The 15,995-nt window shown below is 47.7% G+C and overlaps 2 protein-coding genes across 7 annotated transcripts in view; one reads left to right on the forward strand and one right to left on the reverse strand.

Moving 5' to 3' along the window:
• The window catches only part of ckap5 (cytoskeleton associated protein 5), a 28,867-nt gene extending 17,853 nt beyond the window's left edge, over positions 1 to 11,014 (forward strand). For 4 of the 6 annotated variants that reach the window (XM_060061179.1, XM_060061182.1, XM_060061181.1 and 1 more), the window contains 12 exons: positions 779 to 802; positions 3,178 to 3,351; positions 3,679 to 3,799; positions 4,187 to 4,366; positions 4,780 to 4,967; positions 5,207 to 5,282; positions 5,640 to 5,828; positions 6,082 to 6,219; positions 6,413 to 6,496; positions 6,961 to 7,120; positions 7,515 to 7,642; positions 8,280 to 11,014. In XM_060061179.1, coding sequence (XP_059917162.1) covers positions 779 to 802; positions 3,178 to 3,351; positions 3,679 to 3,799; positions 4,187 to 4,366; positions 4,780 to 4,967; positions 5,207 to 5,282; positions 5,640 to 5,828; positions 6,082 to 6,219; positions 6,413 to 6,496; positions 6,961 to 7,120; positions 7,515 to 7,642; positions 8,280 to 8,558 — 1,741 coding nt within the window. In that variant the 3' untranslated portion in view covers positions 8,559 to 11,014. The remainder of the gene's footprint in view (positions 1 to 778; positions 803 to 3,177; positions 3,352 to 3,678; positions 3,800 to 4,186; positions 4,367 to 4,779; positions 4,968 to 5,206; positions 5,283 to 5,639; positions 5,829 to 6,081; positions 6,220 to 6,412; positions 6,497 to 6,960; positions 7,121 to 7,514; positions 7,643 to 8,279) is intronic. The other 2 variants (XM_060061180.1, XM_060061183.1) reach the window with 1 other exon arrangement.
• A 2,671-nt stretch (positions 11,015 to 13,685) lies between these two features.
• The window catches only part of LOC132464672 (homeobox protein DBX1-B-like), a 5,163-nt gene continuing 2,853 nt past the window's right edge, over positions 13,686 to 15,995 (reverse strand). The window contains exons 3-4 of the mRNA XM_060061185.1: positions 15,035 to 15,237; positions 13,686 to 14,744 (exon numbers count right to left, since the gene is read on the reverse strand). Of these exons, the coding sequence (XP_059917168.1) occupies positions 14,382 to 14,744; positions 15,035 to 15,237 (566 nt within the window). The 3' untranslated portion in view covers positions 13,686 to 14,381. The remainder of the gene's footprint in view (positions 14,745 to 15,034; positions 15,238 to 15,995) is intronic.

Raw genomic sequence — 15,995 nt, forward strand, 5'->3', positions numbered from 1 at the left:
TGTTTTTAGGGAAAACAATTCTGGGATGTTGCTGTTCTTGTCCTAAACTCTATGCCGTTTCCCCCCCCCCCCCCCCCCCAGCCAAGCACGGTGCGAATAGTACTCTCTTTATCATACTAATGTCAACCTCCGCTAACCTTTTTTGCCAGGCTTGTTCATGTGTAGCACAGTAAGGCCATTTAGATAAGACAGTGAACAGCATGTATACCATTCTGCCCTCGGGCATCTTCTTTATGACTGACGACCATGGCAGACCTCTCGATCCTCGAGGATAATTGTTGTGAGTCTGTGACAGCTCCCCTCATAAACCTTGTGACTGACGGGCTATTTTTCCTCAGAAAATCAACGACTAATCGATCTATCCTTGCCTTTCTCTGCTATTATTTTCAACGTATTGCATGTACGTTTGCTCTCTCAGGCACAAGTACTATATATCAAGCATGTAATGGATCTGGGTGTGAGGGAGAAATGCTTCAATATGTATTTGCCCCCCTAGTATTGAAGTATTGACTCTGCTGCTGCACATCCACGCTCCCTTAGCAAGTAGTTTAAACATTGTGCCTGGGCAAGCAACACTCTGATTGATTTATTCCCGGCCTACAGGCCTGCTGTTTGTCTCTCTGCTGGTCAAAACTTGTGGCGCGTTTCTCTCTGTTTGTCTTTGTTTCTCTATGTTTGTCTGTCCGCCTGCCTCTTAACTCTCTGTGTGTCTCCTCTTCACGTCTTCTGTGTGATCTGGGTTCCTTTTTTCTCTGCCTGCCTTCCTTTTGCGGAGCAGAATAATGTATCGCACGTATAGGATGTGAGTACCAGTTCCCCCCCCCCCCCCCCCCCCTCCTCCTCCTCCCCCGCTGTTGTCTGGACTACTCCGCCTGGAATGTACATTTGCACACGGTTATATCCGCCTCACTCAATTAACCTACATGGACAAACCGGCTGGGACGCTTTTAATCAATGTCTGGCACTTTTGGACACAAACATGTACGAAGCGAATCGCATTTGTCTGCAAGCATATAATCATCGAAATGTGAGCGCACCCCGCCTTCTTCCCCTGTTTCAGTCCTCCACCCCCTCCTTCCCCCCAAACAAAGCATTCACTGTTGCATAACTTCCCGTTCAGACAAAGGAACCGAGGAATAATGGAGATGTCCCCATCGTCCCTTTGGTTGAAGTTCAGTGTCTCTGTCTCCGCCACACAGCCTTCTGCCTTCCTGAATAGGAAATCTTGTGGATTCTGAACTATGCCCCTGCTAGGCTTGAGGCCTCTTCCTTTTAATGGCCTCCGTTATCATCTGATATCTTTATTTGAAGACGTGTACAATGCACTCCCAGAGACTTGGCTAGGCGCACCCAAGATAAAGCCACTGAACAATTTTTTTTGTACAAACATGTACGTGCCAGTGTAATCCCTGCATCAAGTTATCTGGTTTTGCATCACTGGCTGGTCCAAGTACAGCAGATGTAGTTTACATAGTTTTAAGCAAGAAAGATGACCAAGCCCTTAACCATCATAGCATTGCACTGCTGGTGCTAACAGAACTAGATGCCTTCGCCTGCTGCTCAAACATGAAGTGAAACAACGTGCCAATCCGCCACAAATTCCCACAAAAGGTTTTTCACAACAACAAAACACAAATCCAAATTTTTTTGTGAATGTCAATTGTTTAACGAATAATACTGCATGCGCCTTTCATCACTGCTTATTGTTTTTGACAGCATCATCCCAAAGTTCATACCTAGTCCCAAAATATTCTCGTCTGTACTCCTCCCCATGGCTATAGACGCCCAACCTCTCTGTCAGTCAGGTCAACCTTGTAGGCTCCCGCCGCGTGTTTCGGTGTGTCTGTGGTTCCGCCAGCTCTGTAGAAAGTTATGCAGTCCATCCTTATAGCAGCTGCAACACAGCACCCCAGCCACGCCCCCTGTCTGTGTGCCACTCACCTGCATCGGGTTCTGACAGCATCACAGGACCTCAGGGATCTGGAGGCCGTGAGGGACACGTTTGAAGACATACCTTGATATTTTGCACTTTCTGTGCTGTTTATCACAGGATTTTATAGCATAGCTTTCTAGTGATAATCAATAACCAGCTATTTCATTTGTTCATTATAAGAGATGGCAACGCAAAACTAATCGTAACTCCGGTAAGCTACAAAGTTCAGAGAAAATAAAGCTAACCTTGTTTATTTCCATCAGCACTATCCAACTAATACGAAGTGGAAAAGAATGCTATGAAATTGTTTGGATATCAAGGCACCTCTTTAAAGCTCTAATGGTGGGCGGGAGTGGGATGGTTTGATTGTTCTGTTGTTGTTTCAGATCAGTGCTAATTAGCTCCAGTCCCATTAGTCCAAATGCATTTGTAGGTACAATTTAGGTCTCGAGTGACTCCCTCTATGCCTACTACCCATTATCCTATTGTTTATGTATTATGCTGTGCACGTCCCAAGGCTGTGTTTCAGGCCATTTAAATATCGAAACGCAGCCTTACTTATTCTGCTGTGATGCAGACTATAGATGGGATTGGATTTATGCAACAAAGATTTTGTGAATTCTTAATGTGGAACGCCTCCAGAGTGTTATATCACGGATATCATTATGATAAATAGTCTCACGCCTCCTTGCTTTGCCTGCGGGAACATAAGCGTCTCCCGGCCGGAGCTGAGGTGATTGTACTGGAAGGCAGCGAGCGGCACTGAGCCTGCGTTTGATTCAGTGAGGACTGGAGCTTAGAGGCACTGATCTCTCATGCAGCTGTCTAACTTTACTCTCCTCCTTCTCTCCCCGACCCAATCTCATTCACTCTAACCTCTCTCCCCCTCATCACTTTTACCTCCCTCCTCCGCTGTCCCCTGTTGGATCCATCTAATGTCTTCTCTCGTTCCGTAACCTCTCCGACCTCTATTATATATTTTTTATTTCTCTCCTGTCATTCATCCTGCTTCACTCTTAAATCTTTGCTCACCTTCCTCCATCGCTTTACCTCATCTGTCTCTCTCTCGTGCACATTCTCTCTCTCTCTCAATTTCTTTCTTTTATTTTCTTTCTTTCTTTCTTTCTTTCTCTCGCTCTTTCTTTCTTTCTTTCTTTCTTTCTTTCTTTCTTTCTTTCTTTCTTTCTTTCCCCCCCCCCCCCCCCCGCCCCTGCCCCACCTCGTTCTGCCGGACCCCCGTCCAGCCAAGCGCGTCAGAACGCGCAGCACAACGAGCCCTCCCACCCCAGCATCCCCCGGGAGTTCCAGCTGGACCTGGACATGATCGAGACGGACCAGGGCCGCGTGGGCGACCTGCCCGACCTGGTGCAGCACCAGCTGGAGGAGCTGCTGGAGCCCATCGTGATGCCCGAGCCCAAGTGAGCGCGCACCTACACGCACACGCACACGCACACGCATGCGTACGCAAGCACCACCACTAATGGTTCAGAGGGCAGGGTCGTGGTTCAGCGGTCAGCTGGGATGGTTCTGGGTTCATGCCCCAATGACTACAGTCTACCTGATGAAGTCCTTGAGCCCACAAGCAAATCTCCCTCCCCTTAAGAACATGTGTGATATTGGGTGTATGTCAACATTCACTGTACTTTGCTTTTTTCAAAGTGTCGGCCAAATGATTGGTTGTGTTTTAAAGGGCCTTTGCTATGATGTATTTGCTTTAAGTGTGTATGTGTGTGTTGCTTCCCCAGGATGCGCTCGGTCTCCCCCCACTACGATGAGCTCCACAACAGCACGGCCTCCACCATAAACTTTGTCATCTCCCAAGTGGCCAGTGGGGACATCAACACCAGCATACAGGCACTGGCTCAGGTAGGGAACACACACACACACACACACACGTTGTTTGTATGTAACACACGCACACACGTTGTTTGTTTGGAACACACGCACAACACCTATGCTTAAATAGAAACTGGTGTCACTACTCCATCTGAATCGTGTTGGAGTTATTTGCCGCCCAGGGAGTAGCGACATAGTCCAACATTATTGAGCAAGTATTAATATCTGTACAAATGCTGTACGTCTGTCAAGAATTCATATTCACATTTAACTAACTGCTAATAAATACTAGGGGAAATCAGAATATAATTGAACAAATTATCCACACAACCCATTGGAATGGGTCATCCTTATCTCCGGCGTTTCTATTCAGACCACCTCTCCTCTTTGTTAACCCTGACCTTTGACCCGCTGTAGATAGACGAGGTGCTGCGGCAGGAGGACAAGGCGGAGGTGATGTCGGGCCACATCGACCAGTTCCTCATCGCCACCTTCATGCAGCTGCGGCTCACCTACAACACGCACATGGCGGACGAGCGTCTGGACAAGAAGGACATCTTCAAGCTGTACAGCTGCATCATCGGCAACATGCTGTCTGTGAGTGCACCTGCCCCGTGGCACGGCCGTGGTCCACCGCGAACGCGCTGAACAGGGATTGAAGCTCAATCTGATTTCACATGTCGTCATTGTGGTCTTATTGTTGTTGCATAAAAATAATTACGTTGGGCATGCATAAACATCGACAAGCGTCGAAACAGCATTTTGGCGTTTTTAACCAGACTCATAAAAACCCGTTGAGACAGGCGGAACGTGACGCGATGTTACGTTGGAAAATGTGCAGCGCTTCCAAATTCCAGAATGACGTAAGGCGACGTTAACTCTGTCTCCCTCATCCACCTGAGTATCTCTCTTTCTACCTCTCTCTCTCTCTCTACGTCTCCCCCTACCTCTCCCCCTCCCCCACCCACCCACCCACCTGCTGTGCATCGGTGCGGCCCCCCCCCCGTCAGCTGTTCTTCATGGAGTCCCTGGCCCGGGAGGCGTCCATGGGCGTGCTGAAGGACCTGATGCACGGCCTGATCACGCTGATGCTGGACGGCCGCGTGGAGGACATCGAGGACGGCCAGCAGCTCATCCGCTCCGTCAACCTGCTGATGGTGCGCGTGCTGGAGCGCTCCGACCAGACCAACATACTCAGGTGAGGGGGGCGGGGGGGGGCGGGGCTGGCTGTGGGGAGGGCTGTACGGGTCTGTATGGGTGGTAGTGGAGGTGGTGCGGGTCTGTATGGGTGGTAGTGGAGGTGGTGTGGGTTCTTTGTTGTTGTCTGGATTTGGATGAGAGTAGATCGGTGTCCTTCTCGTTGAAGGAATACGGAGATCCTCGATCATGAACTCAGTGTTGTTGTTGCGTCTCTCGCCTCTCCTCCCTCCTCCACAGTGCTCTCCTCGTCCTCCTCCAGGACAGTCTGATAACCACGGGGGGCTCTCCAATGTTCTCCGAGCTGGTCATGAAGGTAGGCAGCGGTCAGAAACACGTGGATGCGCCCCTCCCCCATACGGGACTCGGCCACCATAAAATCAGATCTAGGGTTTGAATATCAGAATGCCTCATGGGATTTATGTTGGGGGTATTTCCCCATATTGAGAGGGAGCGTTTTACAACTGTAGAGTCCTAAATCAAGGTAGCTACACCGTAACCTAGGCTGATCTACATTTGTTTGTACCACTTCTCGCATGAGAAACCCTCATTTCTTGATGATGTTAAATCAAACGATGACCCAAAAACCACGACTGCCAACTGGACAGCCGACGTGTGTTGCCGTTCTCCCAGGGTGTTATCTAATTCATTCATTCATTCATCCACCCACCAGTGTCTGTGGAGGATGATCCGCTACCTCCCAGAGAGCATCAACAGCATCAACCTGGACCGCATCCTGCTGGACGTGCACAACTTCATGAAGGTGTTCCCCAAGGACAAGCTCAAGCAGCTGAAGAGCGACGTGCCCCACCGGACCCTCAAGACCCTGCTGCACACACTCTGCAAGCTCACGGGCGTTAAGGTACGCGCGCACGCACACACACACAATACAGCACAAACTGGACATCTGCATGTCTTTTTTTAAGAATTATACTAAGCTCTCCAGGCTATCTTGCTTAATACGACACGTAAACACAATTCAAGTACTCTTGTACATTTCGTTTACCCTCATTGTTCTTTGCAAACGCTTGCAATCCAGCTTTTACCAGTTGTATGAGTTTGTGTATTATTACCGATGTTCTCGTCATCGTTTGTTTGTGCTGTTTGACCTTCAGATCCTGGACCACCTGTCCATGATCGAGAACCGCAACGAGTCTGAGCTGGAGGCCCACCTGAGGCGGGTGGTGAAGCATTCTGGGAACCTGTCGGGGATCAAGAGCGACCGGGGCAACGAGAAGAGCGGCCCGCGTACGGTAGGTCATCACCCCCGGTGACGGATGGTCTGTCCTTACTTTGGAACCCCCATACCTGCCCATTTGTTTCGACGATATCTGATGACTATATCTGTTATATGTTGCATTTATTATCTTCTGAATCATGATCTTATTCCTAGCTTATCACTGGATGCAAAACTCCATTCTCTGCTCTTGATTTTCTTCTGCCCAGGAGGATCGGATGTCGAAGGCCAAAGTGAGCGACATCCTGTCGGAGATCTTCAAGAAGATCGGCTCCAAGGAGAACACCAAGGAGGTCAGATCTTCTCTCTTAGTTCCCGTTCGTTGTCAGCTCAGTGGGTTGGTGGTGTCGCCTCTATTCTATTGTGAGCTATTCTGTCAAATCCCACTTTGGATTCATGTCTAAATTAGATTCCTCCCCTCGCAAAGTGTATACTTGAGACAATATTTCTCTAACAAAGCAAGAGACAAGGCATAACTCCCACTCCTGCGGTTACTAGCTTCAAACCCGGGCTCTGCTGTCTCCCCTGAAGTCCTGCCACAACAGAGCAGCACTGCTGGATCCAGGATTAGTGTGGCCCTATGGAACTGCACTAATGGCTTGGGAGAACTTTATCCTTAAGGGCCTGTGTTCACTTTGCCTTGTTCCGTGATGTTGACTAAATACTGACACCTCCAGGCTGTTTCTCTACCAAACTGACTGTGTGTGTGTGTGCGTGTGTGTGTGTGTGTGTGTGTGCGTGTGCGTGCGCGTCCCAGGGTCTGACGGAGTTGTATGAGTACAAGCAGCAGTACTCGGACGCGGACCTGGAGCCCTTCCTGAGGAACACGTCTCAGTTCTTCCAGAGCTACGTGGAGCGGGGCCTGCGCATGATCGAGTCGGAGCGCGAGGGCAAGGGCCGCATCCAGACCACGGCAGGTAACGCCCCCTGGGTCCCGTACAGCCCCCTGGGTCCCGTACAGCCCCCTGGGTCCCGCCCCCTGGGTCTGTAGGGCTGGGGGTCTGTGGTTCTGTTAGCGGGCTCTCCCACGGCGGAGGCCTCAGCTTACTCCCTCTGAGGATTAATTCACTGGACCCTTTTATTTATTCGATCTATGGAAGATAGGGCAATCGAATGACGGCATTGAAGCGGAGAAATGGACTTCAGCCCCGTAGATGAACCCCCATGTTGTTATATTTCTTTAATTTGCATTTCTATGCACCCTCAGTGTTTATTCACGTCGTGAAATGAAAAACTTGGTTTGGAGGTTGTGACGGTTGGCCTGGTGAGAGGTCGCTCACCCCCTTGCGTGTGTCCCGTGCGTCGGCCCAGTGATCCCCCAGCACGGCGTGGACTCGGGGCCTCTGGGGGGCAACAATGGGGAGGACCTGAAGCCGGCCATGTACTACGAGAGGCTGAAGATCCTGCGGCAGAGGAAGGGCCTGGAGAACCACACCAAGGTCAGCACGGCCTCGCGCCCACACTGAGAGGAGCCCATGACCGCGGTCAATTCCTCCAAGGGGATGGTTGGTTAGTGTGTGGATGTTACGGGAATGTTTGTGACCACCCAATAGTACCTTGAAAACGCTGTCGGTAAAGACCAGCATGGAATACATTTAATTTGGTAAGTCATTGTGTTTGCAATCCAACCATAGTTTACATGTTCCACGTGTTTCATACTGAGTCTTCATTTCGATTTATCTCGGGCTTTTAGCAGCCACTTCTATCCAAAGCAACAATCACTACATTTGTTAAAAGCAATAGATAAGACAATATATCACCGTCGGTGCGGTGATGATGTTCATAGGAACAAGTGCTGAGCACTTACACTTCCTTGGTTAACCCCCCCCCCGTGTTCAACCAAGAGGGTGGGGAAAAGACGCTGCACAGTGCAAAGAACTGTTTTTAAGTGCCAGGACGTACAGCATACAATAAGGCCCAATCCCATTTCTACCCCTTACCCCTCCCCTCTTCCCCTTACCCCTTCAAAACAAGGGGGAAGGGTAAGGGGTAGAAATGGGATTGTGCCTAAGGGCTTCCATTTAGTGCCAGGGCTTAACCCTCTGTACCTCTGGTCTCTGTGACCCCCCCCCCCAGGGCTTGGGTGGAGTCGGAGGAGTGGGAGGCCCGGAGGACGAGCAGCAGCAGCAGCAGCGCCTGCCCATCTCCTCGCTGCTGTCCCCCAAGCCCCCCGTGGCCTCCTCCACCGACATGCTGCAGAGCAAGCTGTCCCAGCTCAAGGAGTCCCGGGAGCTGTACCAGCAGGAGCTCAGCCCGCACGGCCACTCGCCCCCCCGAGGCCGCTCGGCCTCCCCCTCCGCCAACCTGGACGACCTGAAGAAGCGTCTGGAGAGGATCAAGAGCAACCGGCAGTGAGGCGGGCGGCGGCGTTCCGCACCCGTCACTTTTTAAAAAAGGTCTCCATCTCGCTCTCCCCTGCTCTGTGCACCCCAATGCAGCTGATGGTAGAGAAGTGTGTGTGTGTGTGTGTGTGTGTGTGTGTGTGTGTGTGTGTGTGTGTGTGTGTGTGTGTGTGTGTGTGTGTGTGTGTGTGTGTGTGTGTGTGTGTGTGTGTGTGTGTGTGTGTGTGTGTGTCTCTCTGGTTCCCTGAAGACCAGCTTCACCCCGGAACCAACAGGGTCTCTCACTCCCTCGCTCGCCCGTTTTCACAGTTTGTTCACAACTGACCAATAAATAAATCCCTTAACAAGCAACGGCCCGTGTCAAGCCTGGATTCAGGATCATATTTTTGTAACTCAAGGCGTCCGATAGGTCGAGTAGCTCGCCGTCCAGTGGGCTTGAAGGACCCCCCCCCCCCCCGAGTCGATGGCGAGTTTGAGCACGTGAGGTATGACAACATCTGTTAAGGTAGCGTATGATGCGTTCTAGTGTGTTTTTAACCATTATTTGTAATTGAGCCCAGTCATAAGATTGGGTCCTTAATTTTTGGGAAAACATTGCATTTCATTTGTAAATCGTGAAGAAGCATAATTAAATTGGCGTGATCCACAGTGTAGGACACACGGGTAGGACGGGTAGGTCTAGATGCGTTGCCTGATTTACTTTTGTTGTACAGTTTTAGTAACCAATGGCTGAACTATGTTCCACCCCGTTCCGTAGGGGGTTATATTCGGTCGGGTCCAATGTTGTCTTGTCGGTCGCCCTAACCCTAACCTCTGGGCCCTCGGCTCTCCTGGGCTACTCTTTCCACACATGCAGACCCCCCCGTACATTAACACTCCCTACAGTAAAAGATAACCAAGAACCTTGCCACATCGTATGTATTAATAAGAACCATTAGTGGATAACCCTTTTTCCTCCTGTTTCATATTGTGTTGCGTGGTTTTTGTATATACTGGGGATGGCTCACCACTGGATAGCATGGAAGCGCTTTTTGGCCGGATACAAAGAGTTGTGCACTTTGTTTGTAGTCCAGTGCAAGCCCTCATGGGGCGGCCCCAACGAGGGCACGCGGGTGTAGATACTGGATGGCCCCCAGCTGGCCTAGGAATGTTGACACATCGAAAGAATCCGATGTTTGGACCTGTTTGCGTCCCTTCACAACGCTTGGGCCACTAGCAGGCTTGGCTTCATTCTGGTGCCCCCTGGTGGTACCAGAATGTTATGACAGATGTCTGTCCCTTCCTCCCGCTCCCCCCTCCACCTTTTTGAATTCAAGTATCCGAGCTAATCTATTCTAGACTAGTATGACTACCCTCAGCGGCTTGTCAACGACTTGCTAACCGTTTAATAATCAACAGCCGACCATCCAATGAGTTGCTCATTAGTTTTAGGTTGGCGCTCTTCTTCCTGAGCAAGGACATAGTTGTTATGCATTCACGCTTAACAGTCAGCACTTTTAAATCACTTGTCGTTCCCGGGCCCCACGCATGGCCTCTTTGGGGGCCATGTTACCACAGACAGATTGCATGAGACATGCACCCTTTTATCTTTTATAACCACTGCAGGTTCCAGTGTAAGTGCTGGGTTTGATTCACTGCAGATCCTGATGTGAGTGGAGTACGTTACAAACTGTTGCAGAGCAGACCAAACCGGTGTTAAACCAGTTCCACACTTGCTATACAATCCTAAGTGAGACCAACATGTTACCATACGTTTCCTCTTCTGGCCTTTTGAAATTATTTGTTTCGGGTAAATAAGTTAATATCGTTCAGCTCAGTTGAGTTCAGGAGTTGCGTTCTCCCGCTGTTCTGCGGTCAAGAATGATTTAATAGCAGTTCCTCAGTTGGTCTCTCACAGTCGAGCTGGTGAGTAGGGGTCAAAGGCAGAGCCATTTTTAACTTATCTTGGATTATGTTATGGAATGTACCATGGACTGTCTCCCTTGTAAAGAGGTCTTCACAGTGAATAGGTGCTCGCCACAACATAAGTTTTAACAGAAAAATCCTCATTTAGCACCGGGCAGCCAAGACGGTCAGAGCTACCACAGAATAATAACTTGATGTAAGTTTATGTTATGGCTCTTCCAACTGAAGGAATTTCACCGCACATGGTTTTGGTTATCTTGTTCAAATTTTTTGTATGGTTAAAGAGCATGGCATGAAGTTAATTTTATTTATCTTGTAAATAAAGTTTGCATTGCTAAAAAAAATAACGGTAAGCTGCTTAGTTGATAATATTTTTTGTTTTCTGATGAAGTTCTTGATGGCAAAGGGTGCTGTCTGTAATCATTCTGTAGCTGAATGTTGAGTGGGGGGAAATAAATAATATTGTTTTTTATTTATTTAAACTGCTGGTAGTCTTACATTGTTGCTCCAGTTTTCCATGTATAATCCATGATGGAAAATTTCAATAAAGTCCTGTTTTTTTTTAACAATCTAAATTCATGGGCCTGTTTTTTGAAAATGCATTTTTCTGAAAATGAACAGTGCTGTAGTTCAGTTTAGCCTATGAAAACTTAAAGGAAACGGGATAACTCAATAAACCAAAGGCAGTAAGTAAGTAAGTAAAATTTATTTATAAAGCACATTTCACACAGCTTTCACTGACCAAAGTGCTGTACATAATAGTGATATAAATAAAATAAAATAAAGTAAAATAAAAATAAGTAAACAAATAATTACAATATGAGACGAGCAACAGTAGGCAGACAGATCAACAGAAAACAATGACAACAGTACAGATTTCACTAGTTCCTGGTCAACTGCTTCAGCCTTGAGCTAAGCAGTGGTATTGCCTCAGGATAACGTGCGTTTGAACACATGTTAAAGAGATATTGATAGCCAGATTTTGATTTGGGGAGAGGGCCTACACGGTCCACGATGAGTCTCAAAAGGCTCCCCTATAACCGGAATAGGCTGAAGGGGTGCCGGGTGAACCACCTGGTTTGGTTTTCCTGCTAACTGACATACATGACCGGTTTGACAATACTCAACCACAGAAGCTTTCAACCCAGGCCAAGAGAAGTGTCTCAATATCCCATTGTAAGTCTTTGTAATCCCCAAGTGGCCAGACATAGCATTATCATGTGCTAAATTCAGTATCTTCTCACGATACACAGAAGGGGCAAAAACTTGGAAGGGTGGCAGTCAGAGCCATCATTAACAGCAGTTCACTTACGCATAAGTACTTCATCTTAAACATAATACCCTACAGGGACAGACAATTCCTCCCTTGGCTTAACAGCCTCAATACACTTCTAGGGAAGGGTCAGCTCTCTCTGATTTCACTAGCTGGGGTCAACCCAGCTGTAGTGGACCCTCAGAAGTAACACCAGGATTGCGCAACCTAAACTCAGCAACTTTAGGAGCAGTAGCCAAGTTATCCTTGCTGCTATCCCTGTCACACTCGGCAGCAGAACTAGGTCCTGTTTAGCTGTATCGAATGAATCAAGCAAACTAGTCAGCAAGATTAACAGCATCAGCGTTGCAAGAATGAGCACAGGTCACAACATAAGCAGGATGGACAGAGGTCTCCGGTTTTGACTCACTGTTGGCAGACTGTTCGGTTATCCCTGGGAAGTTGGCAGGTAACAGAACCAATTAAAGTCACTGGGTTAGGTTTCTGCTTTTTACAAAAAATGGGAAAGTCAACCATCATATGTCCTGGCTTTTTGCAATAATAACAAATCCTATCTGAGATGCTGCTCTTAGCACTAGAGGTTTTTTTTCTTTGCAAAGCGAGGACGCTGAGGAGGAGTATGTGACCTGGTTCCAGTATGGAAATGATGACTGAATGAAACTTTGTGGGCCAAAACATACTCATCACCACATATAGCTGCATCCTTTACATTATGTGTCCTCCGCTCACTTAAATAGATTGCGACAGCAATTCGAACACAATTCTTGATCTCCTCCAGAAGAATCAACTGTCGCAAGTCCGCTTTGGTCTCAACCTTTCCTGAAGTGCACCAACATCCAAACCAAATCTATTTTCTTTTGAGCAAATTCCACAAAGCTTTGTTTTCACCTTTGGAGCAGCCATGAAAACACTCTCTATAAGCCTCTGGTACAAGCTCATCAAGGCACGCAAGATGGCCACTGTAACATGTATTCATATTCTGAGCTCTGCTCCAAAGTTAGTGAGGAGTACACCTCTTGAGCTTTACCAGTCCAGAAAGAACACAGTGCTAGAGCAAAGTCCAATTGTGTTTAGGCCACTCCAAGCTGGTTGCCACCCTCTCAAAGTGTGAAAAATACTTCTCAATATCTCTCAATGAAAGGAGGGACATACACATATATTTCTACCCACATCACATTTTGAGAAACTGGAAGGGATCGATTTATCAGTGCCTGCCCTTAACTTTATCTCCTGATCTTCTTTCATGAGCAAGGCGCATTCTCTCTCGTTTCATGCTCCCTTATGTGCTCTTTCCCTAGCCTCCATCACTAGTTCAAGACGCCTAAGATGCAGCTTTAACTCAAGCTCCCTCAAACCTGAAGCTTTGGCTGGAGTAATTTCTGATTCAGCAGACAACCAATCACTTTGCTCGAGGGGCAGTTTAATTTTGTCACACAGAATGCCCTTTTCAATTAAACCATTTTTAAGTTCCTCTTTTTATTTACCCGGAATAACCAAACCATAATACTTCGCAACTGAACAAAGGTCTTTCTTTGTGCAACCCAAACGTTGCCTTGCAACAGGCTCTTTCACAAACCTGTCAGACTCGAATTCCATGATAGCATCACAAAAGCACAAACAAAAGTCAAACGTCTCAAAACCACAAAGATCTTCACAGAGATACAAATATGGGTCACAAAGCCTCAAAATAGTGTGACTTTAAGGCACAGACAAAACGCAGCTCACACACAAATGGACATTAAAGAGACAGCATCTAAACTGAGAACCCCAGTGCAAAAATAACACCAAAATAGGACCAGAACCTACCAGTCGCACTACCAATGTAGCACAATATTACAACTACAAATACCCCCAATGGAACACACTCGTAATCAATATTGAGCTAAAGCCTTCACCTACTCCGATAGACCAAGTCTACACACAAAATAAATAATAATAATAATTGAATGAGCTGAAGCAAAATGAATTTTGTAAGATTTATTTGTGAAAATATATTCAAGAAAAGCAATTTATCTCAAAATCAAAACAATGGGGTTTAAAGGAGACATATTATACCACTAGTGATGTCATATGGGATAGGTTTTCGAAACGGCTTGTAAGGCTAATCACACTCACACCTGGTGGTATAATATGTCTCCTTTCAAACATTTCAATCTACAAAAACTTAAACTATTATGTACTTTTCACATCATGGAAGCTGTTCACAGCATTCCAAAAAACATCCAACAATTTACAAAGAGAATATGCTGAGATAATACAGCTACAGTTGTAGAGATTGAAGCGTTGAATTGTTGGTCTTCGCCGAAAGGTCCATTTGACATGTAACAAGTGCAAGCGTCATTCTGTAAGTTCAACCCAAGGCTATCAACTAAGGCACACTCCTCTTTATTTCGAGGACAATTTTATATTTTGTTTATATATCGTTACATTTTTAGAAAAAAAAAAGAGGCACGTTCTCATGTAGAGCTGGTAATCACAAAAAACATCCTCATGTTACAGCTGGCTCGACTCCCTGTTCAAATCACCAATGTGTCGGCCATATGTCCTGAACAGTACACCTCACTCAGAAAAACACTTACACACACACACACACACACACACACACACACACACACACAGGATACCATATATAGACTAGTCTCCCCATTGGCTGACACCCTAGGAAACAGTGATTTCCTCGTCTGAGCCAGAGAGGTCCGATGGCTTGCTGCAGTCTGACGGTGAGGAGAGCCTTGGGGGGCCGCCAGGGTGGAGCCCCTCGCTGCCCGTCCCACCGCGGCGATGGCTGCTGTGCTGGGTGAGCTGACGGAGGTGCTGCTCGCCCAGCTCCTCCGCCTCCGCCTCCTCCTCCAGCGCCCGGCCCCGGCAGTAGTCGCCCCCACCCCCGCCGACGTCAGTGAGGTCGGGGTGAGGGTTGGTCTTGGCGGGCAGGGTCTGTTGGCGGCAGCCCCCCGTCGACAGGAGCTCCCTCTCCTTGGAGTTCCTCCATTTCATCCTCCGGTTCTGGAACCAGATCTTCACCTGCACACGCCGGGGGGGGGGGGGGGGGGGTGGGGGGTGTGAGTGTGGATCCAGTAGTTCATAGAAGGGTTTATCTTGTATATATGTTGCAATGTTACACATCACTATATCATTCCTATCATTCATAGACACACTAAATACCACGTTCCCTGGTTGACCTATGAAAACGCCTAGATATAGATACCTTGTGTTAACTGATCAATTCACTTTTAAATCATTTTGTTTTTGTTTAAACCACTACCTCGCTTTTGTCGTTAAGCTAGGAAGAGCCCTTGGCCCCTCCCCCTTACCTGAGAGTCTTTGAGTCCCAGCTTGCTGGCCAGCTTCTTCCGGTCTGGCTTGCTGATGTACTTCTGCTTCTGGAAGGTTCTCTCCAGAGCTTTACGCTGGAGGTCGGAGAACACGGCCCGCCGTAGCATTCCCCGCCTGGGCTTCCCTCTGGGGGCCAGGGGCCAGGAGAAGGTTCCCGGGACCGGCACCACGGAGGAGCTCGCTGTGACACAGAGGAAACGGGGCTGTGGTTTGAGTTTCAACGTTCACTCAATGAGGTATAGCATTTGCTTGTGTAATAGAATAACTGAATTTGTCAGCTAAAACAACAAATATTGTTACAAATGGAAAAGAAATGTAATTCTCGTAGAATTGTGCACAATTTCTACCCAGTGAAATAACAATACGTTAAAATGTTTTCATTTGGTGGTCTTTGCTCTGCCCCCCTATTTGAGTGGCCAAAACCGCTGCTGGAGGAAGTTCTTATTTGAGCTTTCAGTTAGCTATGTATTTATTTTGAATAGTTCAACTTTTGAAGCATCCACGCAGAGGAACCAATGAGGGCCATGCAAGTCGGCTGGTTGGTGTGAAACGCTGGAGGAATCCCTTCGGGAGGATCGGACTGTTTATCGTGCGCTCATTAGGCCTAAAAGTGTAAGCAGTAACCCTGACCAGAAAACCGTTCGCTTCGGCTGAGACTCTGATGTGAAAGAATAAAGATACAAAAACCGCAAAGCAAAGAAAGAAAGAAAGAAAGAAAGAAAAGGTCCCATTTGTGTGTGTCGGTGGCCAGAGAGCCAAGGGCAAAGCGAAGGACCCTCCTCCTGGAAGCCCCCTCACACTACCTTTAATGAGGCATGAAAGAGAGTTGTATAGGGTGCAGTTGTATAGAAGGGAGCTAATTGTGTAGTAATGAAGTGAGTGTAAAAGAGACGGCGACAGCCCAGTATATTGTGGCCCCGTTAAAGACTTGTATATCAT

The sequence above is a fragment of the Gadus macrocephalus genome, chromosome 9 (genome assembly GCF_031168955.1).
Source record: "Gadus macrocephalus chromosome 9, ASM3116895v1".
Classification (NCBI taxonomy): domain Eukaryota; kingdom Metazoa; phylum Chordata; class Actinopteri; order Gadiformes; family Gadidae; genus Gadus; species Gadus macrocephalus.